The 26011-nt window shown below is 43.1% G+C and overlaps 1 protein-coding gene across 1 annotated transcript in view; it reads right to left on the bottom strand.

The window, feature by feature from the left end:
- NPFFR1 (neuropeptide FF receptor 1) overlaps positions 1 to 25505 on the bottom strand; it is a 95179-nt gene extending 69674 nt beyond the window's left edge. Inside the window, exon 1 of the mRNA XM_075610765.1 lies at positions 24579 to 25505. Within this exon, the coding sequence (XP_075466880.1) occupies positions 24579 to 24585 (7 nt within the window). The 5' untranslated portion in view covers positions 24586 to 25505. The remainder of the gene's footprint in view (positions 1 to 24578) is intronic.
- Positions 25506 to 26011: the final 506 nt, after the last annotated feature.

Genomic DNA, 26011 nt, shown 5'->3' with positions numbered 1-26011 from the left:
TATAGTAAATTATTTATTAATAAAACAAAACAAAAAATAACCGAGGGGGTCCAACCCCACCTCAGTACAAATGTGTCATAGATTCGGGTTCGGTTACAATGAACAAAAACCACGTAAATAATCAAATATAGCTAATAAAACTAAATCTATAAAAACATGACAAATGGTAAATAAAATAATAAAAAGGAAGACAATGTTCAATAAAACGGGATAAATGAATCCTGATTTGGCTAAAAATATCGCTGAACAGCTGCCTGAGGCTGACAGGGGGAGACGGAGACTTACACTAAAGCCCAGAGCGGGTTCCGCGGCGAGCGTTTAGGGGTCCGGACCACGCCACCGCCAGAGATGTTATCACCGCCTGTAAGGTCCGGGGGAACACCTCTCTCTAAGGGGGTTCCTCCCGTGACTTTACCTGCCTCCGCTCCGGCTCTGCCTCCTCGCCGCCGCGGGCGGGATCTTCCTTCTCCGCTTCCCATGGCGGCTACTGAACGCGCGCATGCGCGCGCACGGCCGAGGACCTTTACGTCCTCCCTCAGGAGCAGTTCCCGCCCCTAGCTCAGGCCGCGCGCGTCTCTCCTGCGCTGCGCACACGCCTGATGCACATGCACCGCCCACAAGCTTCACATCTAGCGCAGCTGTGGCAATATCCTTCCCACTAATCCCTATCTTCCCTGGGGCCGCTCCCTCGTCACTCCCCCTCTTCCTATTAGTTCCTCCTCCTATTTATACCTTGCTCAGCCATTCCTTCTTTGGCTGAGCATAGCTTTGTGTGACCTGTGTTACCCATGGTCGTGCCTGCCTCAGTTCCTGTCTCTTTGTCTTCTCTAGTGATCCCTTGTGTACCGTACCGGCTTGGCTGTGGACCCGCTCTGGACTTCGACCCTTGGCTTGCACCCTGACCTCCTGGACTCCCCGAACCCGTTTACCTCGGCTTGCAGATTCCGACCTACCTCCCGGCTCTGGCCCCCAGGCTCTCGGTACCAACTATCTTCTGGAACCTCCCTTCTCGTCTGGCGAGTATCTTACTCTATCTTATACTCCCAGACTGTTCCAGATGCCTATTTTCCACTTTCCAGGCGTGTCCCCGTAGCTGTGGGTGCAGTTGTTACCCATCTCACCTCAGTTTCGGGGTCCCTCCTTGTCCGTGGTGAGCACAGCGTAACACCGCCCGAGCTTCCAGCAAACGCCGTCTCAGCCTGTCAGAATATGCGCAGAGTGACCTGTCGTGACCTCTACGCGTTTCGCACTACGTGCTTCATCGTTAAATTTAATTTAACATGAGGTGATCTAATAAATACACGTTGATCAAGAATGATAAGATATTCTGGTATCCATATAAACTAATTATAGCTAGTTGAAACATCAACATATTTATATTGAAAATAACTATCAGGCTGACAACTATAAAGCAGGTCATCCAGGTATAGCTATTTGGCAAACAGGTTATACAATTTAATTCTTAGGGTGACTAAATTGATTAAAGGTTGAAAATAAAAATGCACAAATGCGCACCAGGGATTAGTGGAAGGTAATTTATTAAAAAGTACACAATAACTGAGGGGATCCAACCCCACCTCAGAACAGCTGTGCAGCTGAACGGCTAAGTACCACCAAGGAATACACCTAATAGTGACTAAACCCTAAGCTGCACAGTATACAAATGCAGTAAAATTTATATAAAAAACATGAAAGAAAAAAAACAAACATGAAAACAACCTATCAACAGATTTGTGTAGAAACCGCCATAGTGTTGGGCACTGGCAAGGGGAAACGGACACTCACACTGAGACAGTCAGCAGACTCGCGGTGTCTGCATAGGATCCGGATCTCGGCACCGCGGAGATGGATAAAACCGCTGCTGTCTCCTGCAGGCTCCGTTTCAGCTTACCAGCAAACACGCGCAGGATGACCTGTCGTGACCTCTACGCGTTTCGCACCACGTGCTTCGTCAGGAGGTCACGTACAGCGTCATCCGCGCGTATTTATGGGCGGCAACTGATTGAATAAACCAGCCCCCTCAGAGAAACACCCATACTTTGCCTAATTACTACAATGATTAAAACACCTTGAAATAAGGTTACTGGGCAACAGGGTGTATAGCAACTAATGTGGGGGATGTGTGCAGGTATAAATTAATCATTGCACGCACCCCTATGAAAATAAACAGGAATATGACCTCTAACAACATGAATAATATCATATGTAAACAAATCATGCTGAAACCTGTATATGAATAAAAGAAAAAAGAACAAATGACTAAATAAAAACAAATAAATATAAAAACATACATAAATGTTAATGCAAATAAATGTTAATAAATTCATTATATTAAAAACGGAATACATTATCTTAAGAAAGGAGTCCATTCAATTAATTCATTGAAACCATAGGGATGTCTGGTATGCATTTCATAGATCCAAAATTGCTCCCGTTTCAATAAATGATTATCTCTATTTCCCTGTCTACTACCTAGTGATACACTTTCAAGTCCCTTAAATTTAATACAACCAGGTTCACTGTTATGCTCTTCTTTAAAGTGTTTCAAAAGCGGAGTTAATGGCATACCTTTTGCTATTATTTTTGGTATGTTTTTAACATTTCTCAGGTGCTCTAACATGCGCATTTTAAACGGTCTTTTTGTCTTACCAATGTACTGTAAATTACAGCTACACTGTAAGGCATAGACCACATGCGTTGTCTGACAATTAATGAAACTTGTAATATTGTAGACTTTGTTAGTAACTCCTGATGTAACTGTTTTCCCTTGACAGATATGGTTACACGCTTTACACTTTCCGCATTTGTACGTACCTTTAATTCCTAGGCGAGTTTTAATATCTCCAGATACGATGGCTTCTCTGGAGACTTGACTTGGAGCCAGAATGTGTTTAAGGTTAGGTGCTCGTTTGAACACTATCCCTGGTTTGGACTTTAGTTGGGGACCCAAAATGGGATCAGCTTTTAATATCCCCCAATGTTTTTCCAGAATTTTTCTAACATTGTAATGGGTATCACTAAATTGAGTAATAAATGCTGGGATTTGATTTTGTCTCTTCTCACTCTTTTTATGATGATATTTCATCAAAGATTTCCTAGGAATCCTTTCTAGTTTTTTGAGCGAAGAGTTTACTAAATCGCTATCATATTCTTTGTCTAGGAATCTTTTCTTTAAAAAGAAAGATTGTTCTTCATAATCCACAGCCTTAGAATCATTTCTCTTCAACCTGAGAAATTGATTAAAGGGAATATTTTGGACCCATCTCTTATCGTGACAACTAAATGGGTCTAAATATGAATTTACATTTGTAGCCTTAAAGTGCGTTTTAGTTTGTACAGTATTGGCCTCAATGTAAATCTCTAAATCGAGATAATGAATGCTTACTGAGCTATTTTCACCACTAAATTTTAAATTAAAATCATTATTGTTCAGAAGTGTGACAAACTCAAGGTAGGAATCTTCTGTCCCCTCCCACACAATAATAATATCATCGATGTATCTCCTGCACAGCTTAAGCTGCGGAGGAGTACATCTAAAGATCACCAAAGACTCCCACTGTCCCATATACAAATTGGCGAATGACGGGGCAAATGTTGTGCCCATCGCCGTCCCCAAGATTTGCAAAAAATAGAGGGAATCAAACAAAAAGTAATTATGACTGAGGATGAACTCAATTGAAGATAAAATGAATTCAACCTGTGTAATGGGGAGTGTTTTTGGGGTCAATAAAAAGTGTCTAATTGCTTCTACCCCTTTTTTGTGAGGGATGCTAGTGTATAGTGATTGAACATCTAATGTGGCTAATCTATAATTATCTTTCCAAACAAAACCATCAAACAATTGTAAAACCATAGTGGTATCTTTAAGGTGAGATGGTAGTGAAGTGACCATTGGTTGTAAGAAAAAATCAATATAGGTGGATAAATTAGAAGTGAGGGAATTAATCCCGGAAATAATGGGACGTCCGGGTGGGGAAGTGAGAGATTTGTGTATCTTGGGGATGTAATAAAATATTGGAACAGTGGGAGTCTCCGTGAACAAATATTGATACTCTAACTTAGAAATAATACCAAGTTCCAGAGCTCCATACAAATGCGTTTTAATGAGACTCAAAAATTCCTTTGTGGGGTCCCTCTTTAATGTGACATATGAGATGGGGTCCTGTAAAAGGCGATGAGCTTCCTTAAAATAGTCCTCTGTATTCAAGAGTACTATTCCGCCTCCCTTATCAGCTGACCTTAATACAATGTCAGGATTGGACTTTAGTTGTTTGATACTTTTTTGTTCATCCCAAGTTAAATTGGAATATGATCCTAGTTGTTTTTTCTTACAGATATCTCTGAAATCCTGTTCAACCAGTTTTCCAAATAATTCTATATTGTGTCTGTAATGACGCTGTAAAGTCATTTTTCTTAAATATTTTTGAAGATCAATATAGAGATCAAATTCATTTGATTCTCTAGAAGGGGCAAACGTAAAGCCCTTCTTAAGCACTTGAAAGAGATCTTTATCTATAATCAATGAAGATAAGTTAAAGATCCCATTACTGGTTATTGTCAATGGCTCAGGGATCCCCTCTTTGTGGGCGGGCTTTCTCCCTCCTCTCTTACCTCGTCTGAATAGCCCCTTTTTCGATTCATTTTTTGCAGGGGTTTTGAGGGGGGATAGTCTAGGTCCCAACTTGGTCTGTTTGGCTTGTTTTTGATCGATTTCTGAAAAAAACAATCGTTATTATCTTCATTTATATCACTTTCATTCACGTCAGCTCTATCTTTTAGTTGATGAAACTTATTTGTAAATGGTAATTCAAATGCAATACTTTTATCCCCTCTACTGGCATATTGGTTTTTCCTTTGATGTTTATATTTATGTTTTACATCCTTGGATTTACCATTTTTGCCCACCATAGACCAGTTGTCACTTTGACTCCTCTCTCTATATTTATGTTGATTAGAGGGTCTATTATTAGAGTGATCTCTTTTAATATTTTCATTTAATGGTCTATGTAGATCTTTGTTTGATCTTTGAATATTCTCTACATAATGAGATTTCTTCAAATTTTTTGGGTTTTTAGGTATTGCACCCGCTGACATAGGCTTTTTAGTGTTTTTTTGGACCTCTTTTTTAGATTGTTCTGAACTTGCAGATTTCTGTGAAATCTGCTCACAGACAGTTCTTTCTGTTCTGACAGCTTGATCTGACTTTTTGTCTTTCCAGTCCTTTTGCCTATTTTCCAAATAGTCAACCTTATCTCTAAGGAACTTTTTATTTTTCCTTATCATTATGCCTTTATCATGCTTTCTCAATTTTCCCACCATATCTTCAACTAATTTGGGCAACCCTTCTAGTGTTGGTAAACCGATAATGTCCAATTTGACTTTGTCAATTTTAACAGAGAGTTCCTGTAGTTCTTTTTTCCTCTCTCCCATAAGGAGTTTAATGAGGTTAATTGAACTTATCTCAAGGATCTCCTCCCAAATAGCTAGAAAGGCTGGATTGTCATTGCCATAGGTGGGTTTGAGTAGCAATCTTAGGCCTCTAGGAACCCTTTTTTGTTTCAGGTATTCCTCAAATGATACAAGCTCCCAAAAAGCTTTAGTTTCCTGCTCTAATAATTTAGTCAAAGCAAAAATCTTTGACGGTAAATCTACCGTGATATCTTCTAGATTGATATTCTCACAAAACATTTGTCCCAATAAAGCACCTCTGTTATTTCTATTGTCCAAACTGGATAAAAAATTAGTGGTGAAATCTAATAGCTCAGTCATATTGGTAAATGTAAAGAAAACCCCAATTAGAATGAATAAGGATTCTACTATGGTGTAACAGCCTCCTTAATAAAAACACACATAAACATATACATAAAAGTCTAGTATGGAATAAACAGTCTTATCTATGCAGCTGAAAATCCAAGGGAGAGAGAACCAGAGTCCAAAGTCCAATAGATTGTCATTGGCCAATTTGTATATGGGACAGTGGGAGTCTTTGGTGATCTTTAGATGTACTCCTCCGCAGCTTAAGCTGTGGAGGAGATACATCGATGATATTATTATTGTGTGGGAGGGGACAGAAGATTCCTACCTTGAGTTTGTCACACTTCTGAACAATAATAATTTTAATTTAAAATTTAGTGGTGAAAATAGCTCAGTAAGCATTTATTATCTCGATTTAGAGATTTACATTGAGGCCAATACTGTACATACTAAAACGCACTTTAAGGCTACAAATGTAAATTCATATTTACACCCATTTAGTTGTCACGATAAGAGATGGGTCCAAAATATTCCCTTTAATCAATTTCTCAGGTTGAAGAGAAATGATTCTAAGGCTGTGGATTATGAAGAACAATCTTTCTTTTTAAAGAAAAGATTCCTAGACAAAGAATATGATAGCGATTTAGTAAACTCTTCGCTCAAAAAACTAGAAAGGATTCCTAGGAAATCTTTGATGAAATATCATCATAAAAAGAGTGAGAAGAGACAAAATCAAATCCCAGCATTTATTACTCAATTTAGTGATACCCATTACAATGTTAGAAAAATTCTGGAAAAACATTGGGGGATATTAAAAGCTGATCCCATTTTGGGTCCCCAACTAAAGTCCAAACCAGGGATAGTGTTCAAACGAGCACCTAACCTTAAACACATTCTGGCTCCAAGTCAAGTCTCCAGAGAAGCCATCGTATCTGGAGATATTAAAACTCGCCTAGGAATTAAAGGTACGTACAAATGCGGAAAGTGTAAAGCGTGTAACCATATCTGTCAAGGGAAAACAGTTACATCAGGAGTTACTAACAAAGTCTACAATATTACAAGTTTCATTAATTGTCAGACAACGCATGTGGTCTATGCCTTACAGTGTAGCTGTAATTTACAGTACATTGGTAAGACAAAAAGACCGTTTAAAATGCGCATGTTAGAGCACCTGAGAAATGTTAAAAACATACCAAAAATAATAGCAAAAGGTATGCCATTAACTCCGCTTTTGAAACACTTTAAAGAAGAGCATAACAGTGAACCTGGTTGTATTAAATTTAAGGGACTTGAAAGTGTATCACTAGGTAGCAGACAGGGAAATAGAGATAATCATTTATTGAAACGGGAGCAATTTTGGATCTATGAAATGCATACCAGACATCCCTATGGTTTCAATGAATTAATTGAATGGACTCCTTTCTTAAGATAATGTATTCCGTTTTTAATATAATGAATTTATTAACATTTATTTACATTAACATTTATGTATGTTTTTATATTTATTTGTTTTTATTTAGTCATTTGTTCTTTTTTCTTTTATTCATATACAGGTTTCAGCATGATTTGTTTACATATTATATTATTCATGTTGTTAGAGGTCATATTCCTGTTTATTTTCATAGGGGTGCGTGCAATGATTAATTTATACCTGCACACATCCCCCACATTAGTTGCTATACACCCTGTTGCCCAGTAACCTTATTTCAAGGTGTTTTAATCATTGTAGTAATTAGGCAAAGTATGGGTGTTTCTCTGAGGGGGCTGGTTTATTCAATCAGTTGTCGCCCATAAATACGCGCGGATGACGCTGTACGTGACCTCCTGACGAAGCACGTGGTGCGAAACGCGTAGAGGTCACGACAGGTCATCCTGCGCGTGTTTGCTGGTAAGCTGAAACGGAGCCTGCAGGAGACAGCAGCGGTTTTATCCATCTCCGCGGTGCCGAGATCCGGATCCTATGCAGACACCACGAGTCTGCTGACTGTCTCAGTGTGAGTGTCCGTTTCCCCTTGCCAGTGCCCGTAAATATAGCTGTGTGTGCAAGTTGCACAGATACATCTGTGCAACAGACTCTGAGCTCCTCCAAAACACTGTGCACAGTCTCATCATTCACCAGCACTATGGCGGTTTCTACACAAATCTGTTGATAGGTTGTTTTCATGTTTGTTTGTTTTTCTTTCATGTTTTTTATATAAATTTTACTGCATTTGTATACTGTGCAGCTTAGGGTTTAGTCACTATTAGGTGTATTCCTTGGTGGTACTTAGCCGTTCAGCTGCACAGCTGTTCTGAGGTGGGGATGGATCCCCTCAGTTATTGTGTACTTTTTAATAAATTACCTTTCACTAATCCCTGGTGCGCATTTGTGCATTTTTATTTTCTTGTTTTTCAGGGTGCCTTCCCCCCTTTCGCAGGGGGGTTCACCTTGATTTGAGAGTTTCTGGGGAGACGCTTTATGTACATGCTGCAAAGGGATTATCCACACCATCACACAGCACGAGCGCTGAATATCCTGTTTTTTTTTTTCTACCTTCTTGATTAAAGGTTGATTAATATTTAAATTCTCAAATTAAATTTCTTCAGAGATTTTATGCACATTATTAGGCAAATATTTTGGTATTGGTGAGGTGAGCTAATATAGATCTAGCTCCTGGCACAGACAAGTATAGAGGCAAATGCAGAGATTAACACTTTAGTACACAACACATAGAGAGTAGAAATATTACAACACACATCCAAGGGTAGTTTTGGGTTCTTTATAGTAGTAACACATATAGTTGATAGTATATGATATTTACATATGTATTCCATTCTGTCATTTGGTTTATTTTTTATTTTTTTGATTTATGTATCTGTGATGTATTATTACCAGTAATTAATTAATTTCCATGCTTCTGATGGCATCTGTGAAGATGTGATCTATGATCTTTTTGATTCTTTGGGAAGTATAGTTAAAGTCTGTTAGTTTGATGCAATTTGAGATAAGAGGTAATTGAGATATGATTAATAATAGTATATATTGAGGCCATTTCTATGATGTGAAAATGTAATGTAAAGTCGAGCAGTCTATGGTAAGAGCTATATGTTTGACACACATTCCGTGGACTGCTCTGAATAGAACAAAATAACAGAACTTACTAATGATTTACCAACAACGATCAATCGGCGATGAGTGAGGCTTAAATAGCCGAGCAACTGTCTTTAGTTTGTACCCCTGTAGTTTGCAATGGGGTTTGTACCCCATTACCAGTGTCTTGAAACGCGTTGGGTTTTGTGGCACAGCGAGGACCCCGTAGCTGGAAGCATCTGGAAACAACATCAGCAGGAGAGGCCTGGCGGCACTGAGTCGGAGGAGTTGGGACCACACAGCTGATCGGAGGGATGGAGATCCAGTTCCAGCTACTAAGTCGGGACCAGAACGCTACTGGAATCCACATACAGTACTAAGGCTCAAGTCCTTGTATTTTTCCGTTAGTAGAATTCCAATTTTTACTCGGCGGAGGAAAGAAGATTTTGTGCTAGTGTGCAAGTGGACACATTTGTTATGTCTAGATTGTTGTAACACTCTTTTTTATATTGTTTCCATATGGATTAATATATTTATATCTTCATACATCCTCTCCTATATACTCTGATCACTTTGCAGTTATATCCTTTTTAAGGGTAATACACTATGGTGGCATGTATTGGTTTCTTGTCCCCTATTTTCTGAGGTATACAGACGGCATCTGAAAGTGCTTATATCGGAAAAGATCCAGTTGCTAAAGAAGATCTCCACTCCTCATTTTCCAGGTGCCATAAAGGTCTGCTTTTCAGAACATATTCTAACTGGTTGGTAGAAAGCCAGCAGAACATTTTAGGCTGCATCTGGACCTGAAGTTACGGGACTTCATTTACTTAAGTATTGTATTTATCTATGTAGCGGTCATGTAAAATGCCTACAGTCATCTCTCCTGCTGGCAGTAAGGCCTGGTAAGTGTGGGCATGCCAGTATTAATCATGGAGGTTTTCCCTCACACCCTGGTGGGGTGCCCTGTGTATGGCTGGGACTGGTCACATGCTCTGACTCCATGGTTAGTGATGTCAGAGGTGTGTCAGCCTCAGAAGGTTACATAAGGCACAGCACTGTGTTCTAAAGTCTAGTCTAGTCTAGTCTAGTTGCTGGAAAGTTCTAGTCTGAGTCTGGGAGGAGTTCTGTCAGTTATGTTATAGTAACTCCATGGGAGACTGTGTCCAGGGACCTGGCACAGGACAGTGATTCCTGCGGGAATAGTGAATCCCTGATCTAGGTGATATACCTATCTAAAGGGAGCACGGGCGAGATGGTCGGCTGATATACCCCATTGTGGAAGGCAGCTATGCCCACCGTGACAATAAAGATGGAGCTGATCAGAGAAACCCCTGTGTGTGAGAGTCCAATGATTTCACAGGAGGTTGCACCACCGAGGAGTTCCTCGTCAGGATCATCCCCATGCGGACGCAGGGACCCTGGTGAGGTGGAGGCGCTGCACTGGAACTAGGTGAGACTCAGCAGACTACCTCAGCTGCCTGTCTGGACGGGTCCTCCCCACACACCATCATGCGGGAGACTCAGGAGTCCTGTAGCCAACAGGTGCACCACCAGACACTACTACCATGTAATGGGGACCGGTTAGACCACAGGGGCCAATGTGAGATTGGGTGGGTCAGGCCGGGCCAGAAATACCGTTACATTTGGAGGCGAGCTGCTGAGATCAGATCTGTCATCAGGACAGGCTCTAACTAGGCACACTGGGAAACAGGGAGAGTGTCTGCTGCCACTCTGTGCTGCGTAGGGACGGACCTAGGGGTAGTCAGGGGGCTGACGGGATATTGTCAGTTCTCAGGGACAACCTAGGGGCCTGAAGGGAGTGAGGGGTTTGGAGCCGGGCTATAGCTGACCGAGTCACCTTGAGGCAGTGCTAGTTGGTAGGATGCCTAAAGGGATAGCCTGTTAACATGGTCAGGAGTCCTGGAAAGGGTCTGCGCTAGGCTGACCAAGACAGGTAGACGCCCCAAGTACTGCATGGCAGAGCCAGAGTACCTAGCCCATTCCAGACACTCACCGTAGGGAGCACAGACTGGGAGGAAGGAGACACAGCAGACACTGAGAGAGTGAGCCTAGCCTGAGGTAGTGCAACACTGGGTCACACCTAGATAAGGTACACATGTGGTGGTGTATCTGAAGCTAATCTTTATTGTACCGGTGTGGTGGCTGCCCCGCAGAGTGGAGCCCCATGTACGATAACTGTTACGAGAGAGTGGAGGATCCGCGTGGTGCGGAGAACATGAAATGGCGGACAGAGGCTGATGGGGAGGCACCCGTGGCGTGCAACCCACTGAAGAGCAAACTGTCGCCAAGTTATCGTTAACGAATCTGCTCTGGAGCGGAGCGAAGGCCGTGGCTGCCCCGTTTTTATCCTGTATGGGACAGCGAGGGGCCACCCTTGAAGAGTGTGAGGACATTGTAATAATTGGGGGAGAACCCCGCGAGGAGAGCGAACAAATGGACTTTTTGGACTTAAAAGTCAATCAAAATGCTTGCTAGGGAAACCGCATGGGCCAGGCGCAGAAAAAATGGCTGATGCAGGACTTGCAAAGAGCTGGCCGGGAATGGCGCGAACAGCAGAGCCCCGCCCTGATGGGGGGCATGGCGCGAAAGCTATGGCCGCGCCGGGATGGACAGTGACTAACTCAGCCCCTGTGCTGAGTCAACCGCTAAGTCTATGGGACCCTCCTCTGATTTCTACCAGGGGGAGTGACTTTCAACTATGGCCTGTGGGGATGCACCCACAGGGCCCAGGGACTGATATTCAGACGGCGCCACTACAAAAAGTAGTTCCGGCCGTGGAGGTGATTTGCAAGAAAGGGTACCTTGTGCAAAAAGCTGCTGCAAGGAGAAGGCGGGAACTAGCCGCGGGAAAGGAATCCAGCTCTGAGGAGGAAACTGGCGCGAAAACGCAGACCGCGCCCACCAGGACTGAGAAAGGCGCGGCCTTAATTAAGGGGCATGATATTCCCCTGTGGGACCCGCCCATTATTGCAACCCCTGGGGGCGGGTTCCAACTCTGTCAGAGAAGGGAGGAGCCGAAGCAGGGAGTGGCGGATCCAGCAACTTCCACCAGTCAGTTGCGAGGAACCACTGACTTGGAGAGACCTACACTGAAAGTGGTCCCTACCAAGAGAATGACCTGCCCCTCCGCTGTGGGAACTATGGTCTCCACCCAGCCCTACTCAGTGCCCGGCGGGGTGCTAGTAGTGAGGGTGGCCAATACTGAGACGGTGGTCGGGCTCTGCCTACAATGCGGGCTGCCCGGAGGCACTGTCAATACGGCGGCACGTTGCCCTCATTGCGGGACATTGTACCTGTGGCCTATGCCCACATTTATCCCTATACAGCCTGCTGACCCCCCGGTGGACATGACAAGGCGCTCCGCCGAGTCCCCGGGCGCGCTATGGATCAACCGTGCGAGTCCCGGAGACAAGGGACTGGAGCCGGTCAAGTCGGCTGGGTCAATGGCGATTGAGGCGGCTGAACCAACCCCCGCGTTCGGGGAAAAGAGACTATCACCCCGCCCGGAGACCCCTAAGTCTGGGAGAGGGGATTACTCCGACGAGGACCTCCGTGAGCTGGCGGTAGTAAAAACGGAGCTGAAAAGGCAGACCGGGAGAACGACACCCCGTGGGGTGAGTGGCAGGACGTCCCCCGCAGATCGGCGATCCGACCGACGGAGTCCCGCCATCCCAGGACCTGGCGGAGACGGGAGAGAGACGCCTACACCCCTGCGGACGGGTAAGCCAAACAGCCCTATATCTTACCTGGTCACAACAGACGGCGAAGCGCTGGAAGGGCCGTGCCAGGCCCAAAGCGCACGTGGAGGAACGGCATCACTTCCGGTGGCGACGGCGGAGCAACCGGATGTCGTCATAGAGGAAGAGATCCCGCATGGGGGTCCCATGCGAGATGGCGACGCTTCCGGTTCCGGAGAGGACGTCACTTCCGGTGGCGATGGCGGAACCCATGAAGAAAAAGCAGCGACGCTTCGGCGATCGGGGGAAGGTCCCCGATCACTTACAAGGCCCAGAAATTGGAGAGACGATCTCAGGACTGAGGAGGGTGAGACATCGTCCTTGGACCAGTCTACGGACAGCCAGGAGCAGGTCGTAACCCCGTGGGGTCCCGTTCCGTGCCCCTATGCCCAACCCCATGCCCTAGCTAATACCCCTACCCCCATCACACGGTCACCGGGTTCACCGCCTAGCCTGGAGTATGTGGACAATTCACCGGGGGGAGAGGGAAGACGGACTGGGGAAAGGCAGTGCAGTGGCGCTACAGAGGGCGATTCACGGGGAGGGGGAGAGTTGAGTGTGGCCACAACCGCACCCCAGCCAGTGGTAAAGGCCCCGGGGTCCTCGAGGTGGTTTTCACCGCGATCTGCGCGGTCTTCAGGGGTATTCTCCCTAGATGACGACAGGGAGTCAGGGCCAAATCCATTTAAGGAGACCCGGTGGTGGGCCCCATTATTCGAAGGGTACTCCGCTTGGATGGACCGTACTCGGTTTCTCATCCGGCGGGGGGACGTGGTGGACTATTGGTGGGCTGCGGGAGAATTCACCCCAGAACAGAGAGATAGGGAACTGCAGGAGCGCTGGTATCAGATAGAACACCTGGAAATAGAGCCTATGGGTCCTAGTATATTGTCAGACCCCGTGGACCCTGACGAACCCCTATCATGGGTGCTACCTGGGAGGGCAGGTAAGGCTGACCTGACCAGAATTAGTAGGGCCGAACGGGCAATAATGGCTCGGTACAAATCATCCCACGGGTTGGAGTACCCGTACGTCCCTGAGCCTCTCATGGACGAAATAGAGGACAACCGGGATAGGTGGCTGAAGGAAAATATAGAAATGCACCTAGTCAGCAAAGGGAATGCCGTAGTGGGAAAGAAGGCCGAGGAACGGATAGAACATTTAATCCGTATATGGGCCATTGGGAGAAACATCTATAAGCATAAAGTAACTTATAGACCTGAGAGGGGATTACCTAGGCATTATTCGGTTACAGTTCTGGATATGGGGGGTAGGGAAGTGAGAAAACCTGACCCGTTTCACTATTTTTAGGTGGTACTGGGCATCACGCGGGTCCGCGGCTGCTGGTCGGGGCGGGCTTGGCGGATGACTGTATTCATTTGTACTGCATTATGTGGAAATTTGTGTGATGTTGATTATGTTTCTGTTGCAGTGCTTCCTGGAAAGAGGTATCTAAATTTAGGTCCCAGCGAGGACGATGGGATTCACCAGGGGGAGAATGTAGCGTCATGTAAAATGCCTACAGTCATCTCTCCTGCTGGCAGAAAGGCCTGGTAAGTGTGGGCATGCCAGTATTAATCATGGAGGTTTTCCCTCACACCCTGGTGGGGTGCCCTGTGTATGGCTGGGACTGGTCACATGCTCTGACTCCATGGTTAGTGATGTCAGAGGTGTGTCAGCCTCAGAAGATTACATAAGGCACAGCACTGTGTTCTAAAGTCTAGTCTAGTCTAGTCTAGTTGCTGGAAAGTTCTAGTCTGAGTCTGGGAGGAGTTCTGTCAGTTATGTTATAGTAACTCCATGGGAGACTGTGTCCAGGGACCTGGCACAGGACAGTGATTCCTGCGGGAATAGTGAATCCCTGATCTAGGTGATATACCTATCTAAAGGGAGCACGGGCGAGATGGTCGGCTGATATACCCCATTGTGGAAGGCAGCTATGCCCACCGTGACAATAAAGATGGAGCTGATCAGAGAAACCCCTGTGTGTGAGAGTCCAATGATTTCACAGGAGGTTGCACCACCGAGGAGTTCCTCGTCAAGATCATCCCCATGTGGACGCAGGGACCCTGGTGAGGTGGAGGCGCTGCACTGGAACTAGGTGAGACTCAGCACACTACCTCAGCTGCCTGTCTGGACGGGTCCTCCCCACACACCATCATGCGGGAGACTCAGGAGTCCTGTAGCCAACAGGTGCACCACCAGACACTACTACCATGTAATGGGGACCGGTTAAACCACAGGGGCCAATGTGAGATTGGGTGGGTCAGGCCGGGCCAGAAATACCGTTACATCTATATATATTTTGTATTGTCACATTAGCGCTATTTGCGCTAACCTATCACCAGACCCTAAAATTTAGTTTTTTGTATTCTCTCTGACCAAAGAATGGTATAAAATGTATGGGATCTATTATATTGCACCACCCATTGTAGGAAAAACGACTCTGGAACAGAAGTTGTCAAATCCATATTTAAGTGTTATTCTAGTCTTCATCAGGTATGTGTCTGTTATCCTTAGTGTGAAGTGATGAATATATGCAAGAGATTTCGGTTATATAATGATATATATAAATAAATATACTGTATGTGTGTATATATATACATACATACATAATTGAAGTTATGGTGGGTGAAAAAGGCGACAAAAAACCTCCACCGTTAGCATATAGCCAATAAAGAATATCACTTGTGAGCACATTCCCATGTCTTAGACGGGTCTGCACCCCTGCCTTTCACCATTATCACCTAGGATACAGTACTTCCACAGCTTTTAAGCACAGCATGGGATTAGATACGAAGCCAGTCAAACCACTCACAGACAGCTGTTTCGACCTTGTGGGTCTCATCAGTGTGAGGTTAGTTGTACTGGTTTTGTAATTTTCAATCTGGGTAGGATTAACATACATAATGTATGCTAGGTGATAATGGTGAAAGGCAGGGTTTCAGACCTGTGTAAGCCTAAGGCCATACAGCCTTTGCCCCCATGGAGTTGTGTGAAGGCTGTGATGTCACCTGCGTGAAGCGGGTGTGTTTTGTGTCCATGTTGGACGTGCCGTGGGGGGCGTGCCTAAGGGCGTCACGGAGCTGGTTCACCCTCATTGGGCGAACCGCTCACGTGACCTGCCTGTTGCACCAAGAAATCAGTTTCAACTGATTTCTTGCGCAACGCACGCCCCGCTCCTGCTTGCGCGGTCTGCGGCAGTATAGACCTGCGCTAAGACATGTGAATGTGGTCACAAGTGATATTCTTTATTGTATATATATATATATATATATATATATATATTAGACAGAAGGAGAAAGCACACAACCCATAGCGTAAAAACGTATAAAAAGTTTAATAAAAATATATAGAGAGGGAAACAAGCTCACTCACAAACATAAAATATAATTAGGCATGTATGATAATAATATCACCACCACGGGAACAGCACGGCAAGATCTCCTGCAGCGTCAGATGTAGCAAACGCCGCCCGCTTGTATTGGATGTGGATGAAGATGCTAATATACTAACAAAAACACACTTCAAGGCTGTAAGTGTTAATAACTACGTTCATGCGGAGAGCAATCATGCCTCACGTTGGCTAAATAACATCCCACTGGGCCAATTTCATCGAATGAAGAGAAACTGCACGAAGGACGGCGACTTCGTGACCCAATCACAGCTACTTGAGTTGAAATTCAGGGACAAGGGATTTGATACTCAACTCGTCAAACAATCTTTTGACAGAGTTGCTGCTATAGACAGATCCTCTCTTCTGGAACAATCCAGAAATAAGAGGATAGATAATATGAAGCAATAAAAAAAGACATTCCCCGGATACATCTATGTCCCTGAGATTTATAACAGGTTATAATCAATCCGTAAATACTATTGGCAGAATTTTAAATAAGCATTGGGATATCTTAAAATGTGACCCCCATTTGGGGCCACATCTACCCGATAAAGTGTCAATAGTGTTTAGGAAAGCCAGAAATATGAAAAATATTCTGGCACATACTAAAATCAACAATAATCATCCGTCTGCTTTGTCTCACTTGAGGCCTGCTGGTAACCATAGGTGTGGCAGAACACGCTGCATCACCTGTAGTCATCTGTCAACATCTGATCAGTTTATCTCCTTTGTCAAGGGCAATACACATAGTGTTATAGGATACATTACTTGTATAAGCATGTACATTATATACATGCTGACGTGTGGGTGCGGCAAACAATATGTGGGCCGCACCACGCGTCCGTTGAGTGCTCGTTTTTTAGAGCATCGAAGAAGTATAGTTAACGGAGTTAGCAGCCATGGGATCTATAGACACTTTGAAATGGTTCACAATAAAGACCCAAAAACGTTAAAAATTATAGGATTGGAATATATATCTCCTCTAACTTTAGGGGGTGATCGGTTCAAAAAGTTGTGTAAACGTGAGACTTATTGGATCTACCAGCTCGCGACACTAGCGCCTGGTGGATTTAATGAGTCCATTGACACAAGCACTATTGTTTAATATTGGTTTCTTTTCCAATCTGCTTATGGGTTAATATCTTTTTGTTTTTGGCTCTGTTGCTCCCTGGTGGAGCTTCTCTCCTCTTTTGCTATATTGATATTTTACAGTGACAAATAAGGCTGACCTGGAGAAGTAGGCATGGATGTTATTGCCTGTGCAAGTATTAGAAATATACATTATTATTTTTGATGTGCTAGTATTGATACCTCTCCCTCTGGGGCTATTGCTTGGCCACATTTGTCACTAATAATATGTACTAAACAATGTTACATTTGTTTATACTATTCAGTTTGTAATTCCTGCATTTGTTATATTATCTTGTTATGGCTATTTAAACTGAAGGTAATACTCTTTCCCTTTAGTTTTATTATGTCGCAATACTAATATTTGTTTTCTTTTCTTGTAGCTCTAACAGCTGATATGTGTTTATTCAAGTTATTGCCCTTTTAGTTTTAATTGGGGGAGCTTTGTGATTGATTAATTGTTTTCCACCACCCACTTTTCTGGGTATATATATTTCTGTCTCTGTTGTTATTCCAACATCCTTTGAAAAAGTCAGTGTGTCTGACGAAACGCGTTAGGAAGCAGCGCCGACACTACGTCATCAACAAGGGTCGGAAGCAGTGGCAAGCTTCCAGCCGTGCTGCACACAGCCCCAGAATTGGTGCGGTTGATAGCCGGTCTGGTGTGGAGAGACTGACAACTCAGGACTCTTAAGATTACAGGTTTCAACACCATCCATGAGGTCTGAGACCGTGGGACACAAGCGGGCGGCGTTTGCTACATCTGACGCTGCAGGAGATCTTGCCGTGCTGTTCCTGTGGTGGTGATATTATTATCATACATGCCTAATTATATTTTATGTTTGTGAGTGAGCTTGTTTCCCTCTCTATATATTTTTATTAAACTTTTTATACGTTTTTACGCTATGGGTTGTGCGCTTACTCTTTCTGTCTAATAGATTTTTGTGGAAATGGTTCTTCTGCTGAAAGCTGCCCCACACCCATTCAAGCGACAACAACTGACTGGACATTCTGATGAGTGAATTAGTATCATCTTTTTATTTTTTATGATTCACTGCTTTTCCTGTTTTATTTTTGATATAATTTGTTTTTATTTCAAAGTTATCACTTGTCATTTTGGCGCTACTAATCCTTTGGTGTGTGTGTGTGTATATATATATATATATATATATATATATATATATATATATATATATATATATATATATATATATATATATATATATATATATATATATATTCTGTAAGAGATACACTTAATCCTGGCAGAAGAGAGAAGGCAGGGATCTAGGCCACAAGCTTAAGGAAGAAACTCCAGAATTACTAAGAAACCTAAAAAATACCAAGTATTTTTCCCCGAGCAGGGAGAGAACAGGTCTGTTGCTAGGGCGCTGGGCAGCTTCCTCCATCCTGATTGGCTGCATTACCCAGCACCAGCCAATCAAGAGCAGGTGTCAGGAGCCTGGGGGTGGGGCCAAAGAGAGGAGGAAAAAGCATGGAGCGGTGAGAGGTAGGTTCGCGTGTCTCAAGCACGTCGCACCTTTCACCATGGTGTCCAGTATTTTTGGTGAAGCCACCTGCTAACCCTACCAGTGACATGCGCTACCCCAGGTAGACAATTGGAGCTTATAGAGGTTAATGTATAGCTGAAAAAGCGGTGGCGGGGGAAGGATTTTTATAAAGGTTGGAAGAGATTGTAAACTAGGGGGGGGGGCAAGCAAGAGGCTAGAATGAATTGACAGGAATAGGGAGATAGCTATTGGTCATGGGGGTGAAGTGGCAGGGAGGCAAGCAATTACATATATAAGCATATACACTAATGCTCAAACTCCAGTCCAACAGTATTATGATTTAATATATTTAATTGTGTGGGGCTTCTTTGTTTACTGTTCTGTATTTGAGATCGCTTTCCCAGTAGCACTAGTTGGCACAATGAAATATATAATACTGATAATACTGTGGGGGTCAGGGTTTTGAGCTTGCAAAGATTGTGTATGTCTAATTGTAAATTGTTGGGCGGTAGGTGGCCCCTCCAAGTTTAGGCTCACACATCCCTTCCCTATTTTATCAGCTGGTCCAAGCATACACAGGTGATTGCAGTAATCATTGAGAGATTTCCCAGGAGGAAGGTGGTGATAACCTTTTCTGCAGCAATAAGTTTGGGAAGTGTATTTATACATTTTTTTCCTTGCACTTTATTAGATTCTTTTGACTATTTCATTGAGCGCCTCTGCTTTTTCTAACCAACTTTAACTGCACTGTAGCTCACACATAGCACATATAGTGTTGCTAGATTTTAACCCCATAAGGACCGCCTCCATGTCACATATCCCATACTATTGACTACATTATTGTTTTGCTTCCACATTTCTCTATGCAGTGGAGGAAATTCAAAGGAAACTGTATAACATTGGTAGTGTAGGAACCTCTTGGAAGGGTCTACATCTTGATGTGGATTCAGGTTTAACATGTTTTGGTGAAAAGATTGAACTAAATGTCCCATATTGATGAGAAGAAATAAACATATAAAAATGAATCAAATAACTTGTCATATTGGAAATGCATTGGGCTTCTTGGTACTGGTAGCAAACCAGTTGGAGAAATGAAATATATGCATGTATATCTCTATTCATAAAGCGCCATCCAGGTACAGATGCAGCCACCAGTATCCGATCACTTGCCTGGGTAAAAGCTAAGGCATCTCACAGTAAATGCCTCAACATTTCTGTGAGATTCCTAATGGCCCAGCGGATAAATACAGCAGGGGTCCCTGCAGTTCCATGCATTCCCAATCCCATTCAGTTTGAATGTGACTGCAGGGATCCCCCGCTGTGTTAATCCGATGGGCCATTAGGAATCTCACAGAAATGTTGAGGCATTTACTGTGAGATTGCCCCAGATTTTCCAAGGCAAGTGATCTAATACTGGTGGCGCACCTGTACATAGCGCTTTACAGCAGTAATACTGTATACATGACACAATATTATAACATAATGGGAATAAGCGCTTCAGACATACAATAGGAAAATGAGTCCCTGCCCCGAAGAGCTTGCAATCTGTGGTGGTAAAAAGTGGTAAGTGGGGAGAACTTACAGAGACAGTAGGAGGGTGTTCTGGTAAGTGCATCGGCAAGGGGCCGAGGTCAGTGCTTCTGGGACGTATAATGTCAGCCAACAGAGCTACCCATAGGCTTTGTTAAAGAGGTGTGTTTTAAGAATGGTCGGGTAGAGAGGGCGCTAATAAAATATATGATGGAAAAGGGCATTCCAGGGGTGTGGGGCACTGAGTGAGAGATTTTAGGTGGGAGAGGGAGAGGAAACAAAACGGGTAGACAGAAAACATCCTTGAGCAGAACACAAGAGTTTGGACTTTGTGTTGTGAGAAATTAGGGCTGAGATGTAATGAGGGGCAGAAGAGTGTATTTCCTTAAAACAGAGGAGAATTTTGGACGTAATACAGAGTTTAATAAGAAGCCAAGAGAGGGATTTCAGCAGGAGAGATGCTTAGACAGATTTAAGTGAGAGTAAAGTGATTCAAGCAGCAGCGTTTAAGATAAATTGTAGGGGAGACAGGTGAGAGGCAAGAAGGCCGGGCAGTAGAAGGTTACAATAGTCGAGACGGGAGAGAATGAGGGCTGGCATTAGAGTTTTAGTAGTAGGGCGACAGAGGAAAGGGCGAATCTTTGCAATGTTACAGAGGAAAAACAGGCTTTTGCTACATTGTTAATGTGAGAGGAGAATGTGAGGGAGGATTGATATGTGACACCTACACAGCGTGCTTGTGATACTTGTGTATGATAGTGCTGCCAACAGAAATGGAGAAGGGGGCAGTAGGGCAGGCTTGGGAGGAAGTATGGGGAGCTCCGGCTTTGACATGTTAAGTTTGAGATGGCGGAGAGCTATCTAGGATGATATAGCGGAGAGACATTCAGACATGGTCTGTACAGCAGGTGTAAGGTCAGGGTTTGAAAGGTAAACATGTCATCAGCATAGAGGCGATAAATAATATTTATTTATAATAAATATACAATACTGTGCGACTGGGCTTTGAGCTTGCTATGATTGTGTATTTATATCGGATATAACTGTGAACTACATTTCCTTCAATTCATGCACAAGAACAAAATAAGCTTTTAAGCAAGTGCTTAATTAAATAACACTTTAAAAGGGATCAAAACCCATCGGGAGCTATTTACTTAGAGGCAGCTTTATTGTTCCCACCTACATGCGGAGGCATGCTTCTTTGTTCCATAACATAAGCAGTGCGCTTGTCTCTAATTTACGTTTTAAATGCAATAATTACCTTTAATAGTTGCCATGATTGCATTTGGTTAATCTAATGCAGGGGTGCACAAACTGGGGGGCGCAAGATTTTCCAGGGGAGGGGGGTGTCGGCGGTTGCAGAGGCCACATGCTCTTCCCCAAGGCATTTCAATTAATTGCTGGGGGAACGCGTAACGCCTCTGCAACTTCCCCGACCTTGTCTTCTGCAAAGCAATGTGACGTCACGTGACCCCGCGGCGTCATTTGACACCGAAGACCAGGTAAGGAGGGGGGCAGGGGGGGAGAGCAGGCAGGGGGGTGCAGGGGGGAAAGTTTGCACACCCCTGATCTAATGCATTGGAGAATATTGAACCTCTACTGCTATCTCTGAGGTGACGGACAATAATACGGGCTAATAATAGGTGTGAACTTTAATTAAGTTTCCATTTACCGTATTTTCTGAAGTGCTGGAGCAGGGCAAAACGGTATCCCCTAAACACGCCCCTTTTTCACAATATATATACTATGATTTTGGTAGGAGCGCTATCTGACGCACTGCACGCAAACGCAGAAGTTAGTGCAGTAAAAGCAGCGTCACAAATACAGATCAGCGTCTGCACAGGGTACGTTAGGATTCGTAGGATCGTTTTCTTGGATGTTACCCTTTTCCCCCCTTTTGTACAAAGCCTCTATTGGTTTTTTTTTCTTCGTTTTTTTTTTCTTCGTTTTTTTAAATATATATTTTTAATAAGGAAAATATATACACGAAACACGTGAAATATACGTTACCAGCAATGTATATTACCCACAATCACATTGTAATCCAGACATTTATACAGTTCTTTTAGCAATATACAGAGTCATTTTAAAGTTATTAAATGATCTTTTCTTCTATTTTAATGTTAACGTTTCTAACCAGATAAGCTGCTATTGGTTTTAATCGAAAGGCTTTTACTTAGGAATTTGAGTTCCGTTTTTTGTCCCAGTTTTGCAGCAGTTCAACTTTGACGGGGGGCGCGGCTACGATGTCACCCGGCAGGTTCGCCCTCATTGGCTGAACCGCATGGGGGCGTGGCCAGTGCTCCATCGCAAGTCTTGAACACAGTTTTTCTATCTTCAGAAAAATCTGGCCGAAGGTAGGTAGCGGCCCCGGCCCCGGCCCCATTGAGGGGCGGTTCTTGTCCCCTGCAGCGCACGTCATAGCGCGCGATGCAGCAGGCAGTGGGGACCGAGCCTTATGAAGTCCTCCAAAGCTGTGGCTAATTAGCAATTACATATGGTACCTTAGCTTCACAACACAGTATGAGGTTTAAACAATTCAGTCAGCTGCAAAATTCTGGCAATACTGTGGATGTTTTCCTCTAAACATTAGTTTTTACATGCAGTTTGCAGTCAGGAAACTTTGACAAATTGCTTCCATCATGTCCAACATTTTAGTGAGTCTCTTTAAGATGCAAAAAAAATAATTAAAATATATACAGGCATACCCCGGTTTAAGGACACTCACTTTAAGTACACTTGCGAGTAAGGACATATCGCCCAATAGGCAAACGGCAGCTCACGCATGCGCCTGTCAGCACGTCCTGAACAGCAATACCGGCTCCCTACCTGTACCGAAGCTGTGCGCAAGCGGGGAGACTATAGAGCCTGTTACAAATGCGTTATTTATATCAGTTATTCACGTATATGACGATTGCAGTACAGTACATGCATCGATAAGTAGAAAAAGGCAGTGCTTCATTTTAGGTACATTTTTGCTTTACATACATGCTTCGGTCCCATTGCGTACGTTAATGCGGGGTATGCCTGTGCTGTATTGAGGCAAACAGTACCCAGTTCTCAAAACCAAAACATGACATTTGAAATAAAAATAGATTTTTTTCCCCCTTCTATGACATGAAATATTTTATGCAATATAAGGTCTAAGTGTGCAGGAGACAAGTCATTTGTACTTATAAATATCACAATACTATTATATTAAGTGTTCATTTTAGCAACTGCTCCTTATTCGACAGAGCTGTAAAATATGATGGACACATTTATAATAGACACAAAAATACTTCCTCTACATAACTCAAATGTATAGCCAGACAATCCCATGTAATAATGGACTCATTGTATTGCCCTATTACAGAATACTTTAACTTTCCACTTCCTATAGAACCGTTTTGATTACACAAATATGGTGCCAGTGTGGTAACATTGTAATAGCATGTTATGGACATGTTTTCATCCACAGCAATACAATATATAACAATATAAAGTTATTGTGGCATAGTAATGAAAAAGATACATAGAATGTAAGGTACCCATTAACAAGGATTATCCCCAAACTTATTTTTATGGACTCTTCTTTTACATTTATTAATGATGATTTTATTCATGGTATTTGTGTCATGTTGGCACTGATTGTAGACTGCAGTGACCGCAGAACCCCGAGTGACTCCAACCCCCTTTGGACTTTGCTGATTGCTGAATAGTATATATGTTAATGTTGCTGAAATATTGTATTATAAACAGACTAGTGGAGAACCTGAATTAGTAACTTTTTATTAAAAGGTTAATTCATTGCGATCTTTTTCTAAACTGTCTTTCTAGCTTTCATGCATACCGGTAATTCAGATTTGAGGAACCAGCAATGCACACAGTTATGCCTGCTACATTTACAAGATGCATGAATACCAGTTTTAATAAATTCAACTCATGGATTTCTTTCACACGAGCTATTGATTTAAGAAATGTCACTGTGTTCTGGTGAAATTGTTTAAAGCTGTCATCATTTATGAAGCACAGAGTGATGTGTGGTGTCTGATATGTGAAAGGGAAAACGTGCACAGATAATACATTTAACTTCTCAAGACACTGCATGAAATCAGGAGCACAGGAGATTGGGACATTCTGCACATACATCTTTGCTGCCATGTACCATACTGTGCACATGCCAGGTCAGCAGAAGCCCAGATGTCGACAGAATTTAGGAACAACATCTAATATCATCAGAGCCTGTGCAACATAACCATGTACAAAAAAAGTAGCTTTACTTACATGACCTTTAATATTTATGTCTGTATCTTGCTTACAGATCGGGTTCCTGTGTAGCGTGCTCTTTTAAGGCATATGCAGCTTTTGAATATACACACAGCAGTCGGGTTTAGACACACTAAAAATAATGTGATTTATAAATATTATCAGTTTTATTTGCTCACCTTCCATTGTGCTGTGCAATCCACCAGGGGGCAGCTGAACAGTTCCTCTCAGGTCTTTTGGGAATAGAATAGATATTCCCCCTTTGAATGATCCCTGGCTCTTCCTTCAATTACTGCTGGCACCCAGAGTAAAAACGTGCTATGTCGCTGGATTGAGATCAGGCTGCAAAATTATATATGTCCAATGTTCTCTACAGTATCTGCAGTGGACGTCAGGATCCCAGAAGCAAAATGTGGCTTGGATTATTTTGCCTCTTACACAACTAAAGGACCTACTGGGGAACAAAACACCATCGTTGATTTCTTCTGCATCAGAACAAGTCCTTTAAACTTTGTGAAAACATTGGGGATCAACTATTCCACGAGAGAAAACATGCAGATCCTTCCTTGTTGCATTCATCTGGTTGAAATAAGTCAGTCTATATAGTTAAGTCATCAATTGGTTGTTTTCTTTTCTAGTTCCAGTGGGGGAATAATCTTCAAAATACTGGTATGAAGTAGGACATCAAATATAGTAGGTTGAACACGATGTCAATATCAAATCCATTTTTTTTTTATTCTTAAGGTGTTAGATTTTTTTTCTCCCTGCACTAACTCCTCAGCAGTGGTGATCAGTTGCTCTTGAAAGAACTAGAAGTACGATCTCTGTATGCTATTCCTAGGAAGAGTGAGCTGGTGGTGATGGCAAGAGGCACCTCTTTCTCTTCTCATTGTCAGTTTGTCGGTTTGAGTTTCCCCTTTTCACATTAGTGTCTCTGACTCACCAACATCCATCTCCTATTGTGGAACACAGTGCAGAGGAACCTGCTATCTCAGGCAATAGACTGGGGTATGCAGGCTGATTCCAACAACACACCTCCCATTGCTATGGGCACCACCAATACACCGCCAAGAGCCACACGTATCAAGTGTTATTAACCTATTAATGATAACCCCATTGAGAATGCAAAATATTGAAAAGGATTCATCCTAACCAAGTCCTTGTCTACAGTGCATCCCTCGCATGCATGTTGATGACACATCTCTGCAAACTGCTGCAGTTTAAGCTTCACATTGTAAGCAGAAAGTTACTGTACATTAGTTAAGCCCATCACCTGCCTAGTGTTGGTCAGTACTTTATATCGTTTTGGCAGTTTGCCCTTTATTGAGTCTTGCATTTATTCCTCCTCCTCACTTGGCACACTTTTTTTTATATGCCTGGCAAGCCAACATACACTTATTTTCCAGTTTTAAATCCCCTGATGTGGTCTGCACAGTCTTACACAATGCCTGCCTAATTTGTCAATTTACATTTTTTTAAAAACGCATTCATTTTCATATTGTTTTAGATAAAAGGCGAAAGTTTAACCCTTTCCCTGCAAAGCAATGCGTTGTTGGCCCCTTTGAAGGGGTAAAGCAGCAATACTACATTCTCCCCTTTTTTCCCCATCTTT

This window comes from Ascaphus truei, chromosome 8 (assembly GCF_040206685.1).
Source record: "Ascaphus truei isolate aAscTru1 chromosome 8, aAscTru1.hap1, whole genome shotgun sequence".
NCBI lineage: Eukaryota > Metazoa > Chordata > Amphibia > Anura > Ascaphidae > Ascaphus > Ascaphus truei.
Note: the sequence above shows the minus strand (reverse complement) of the source record. Positions and strands in the feature narration are given on the sequence as shown.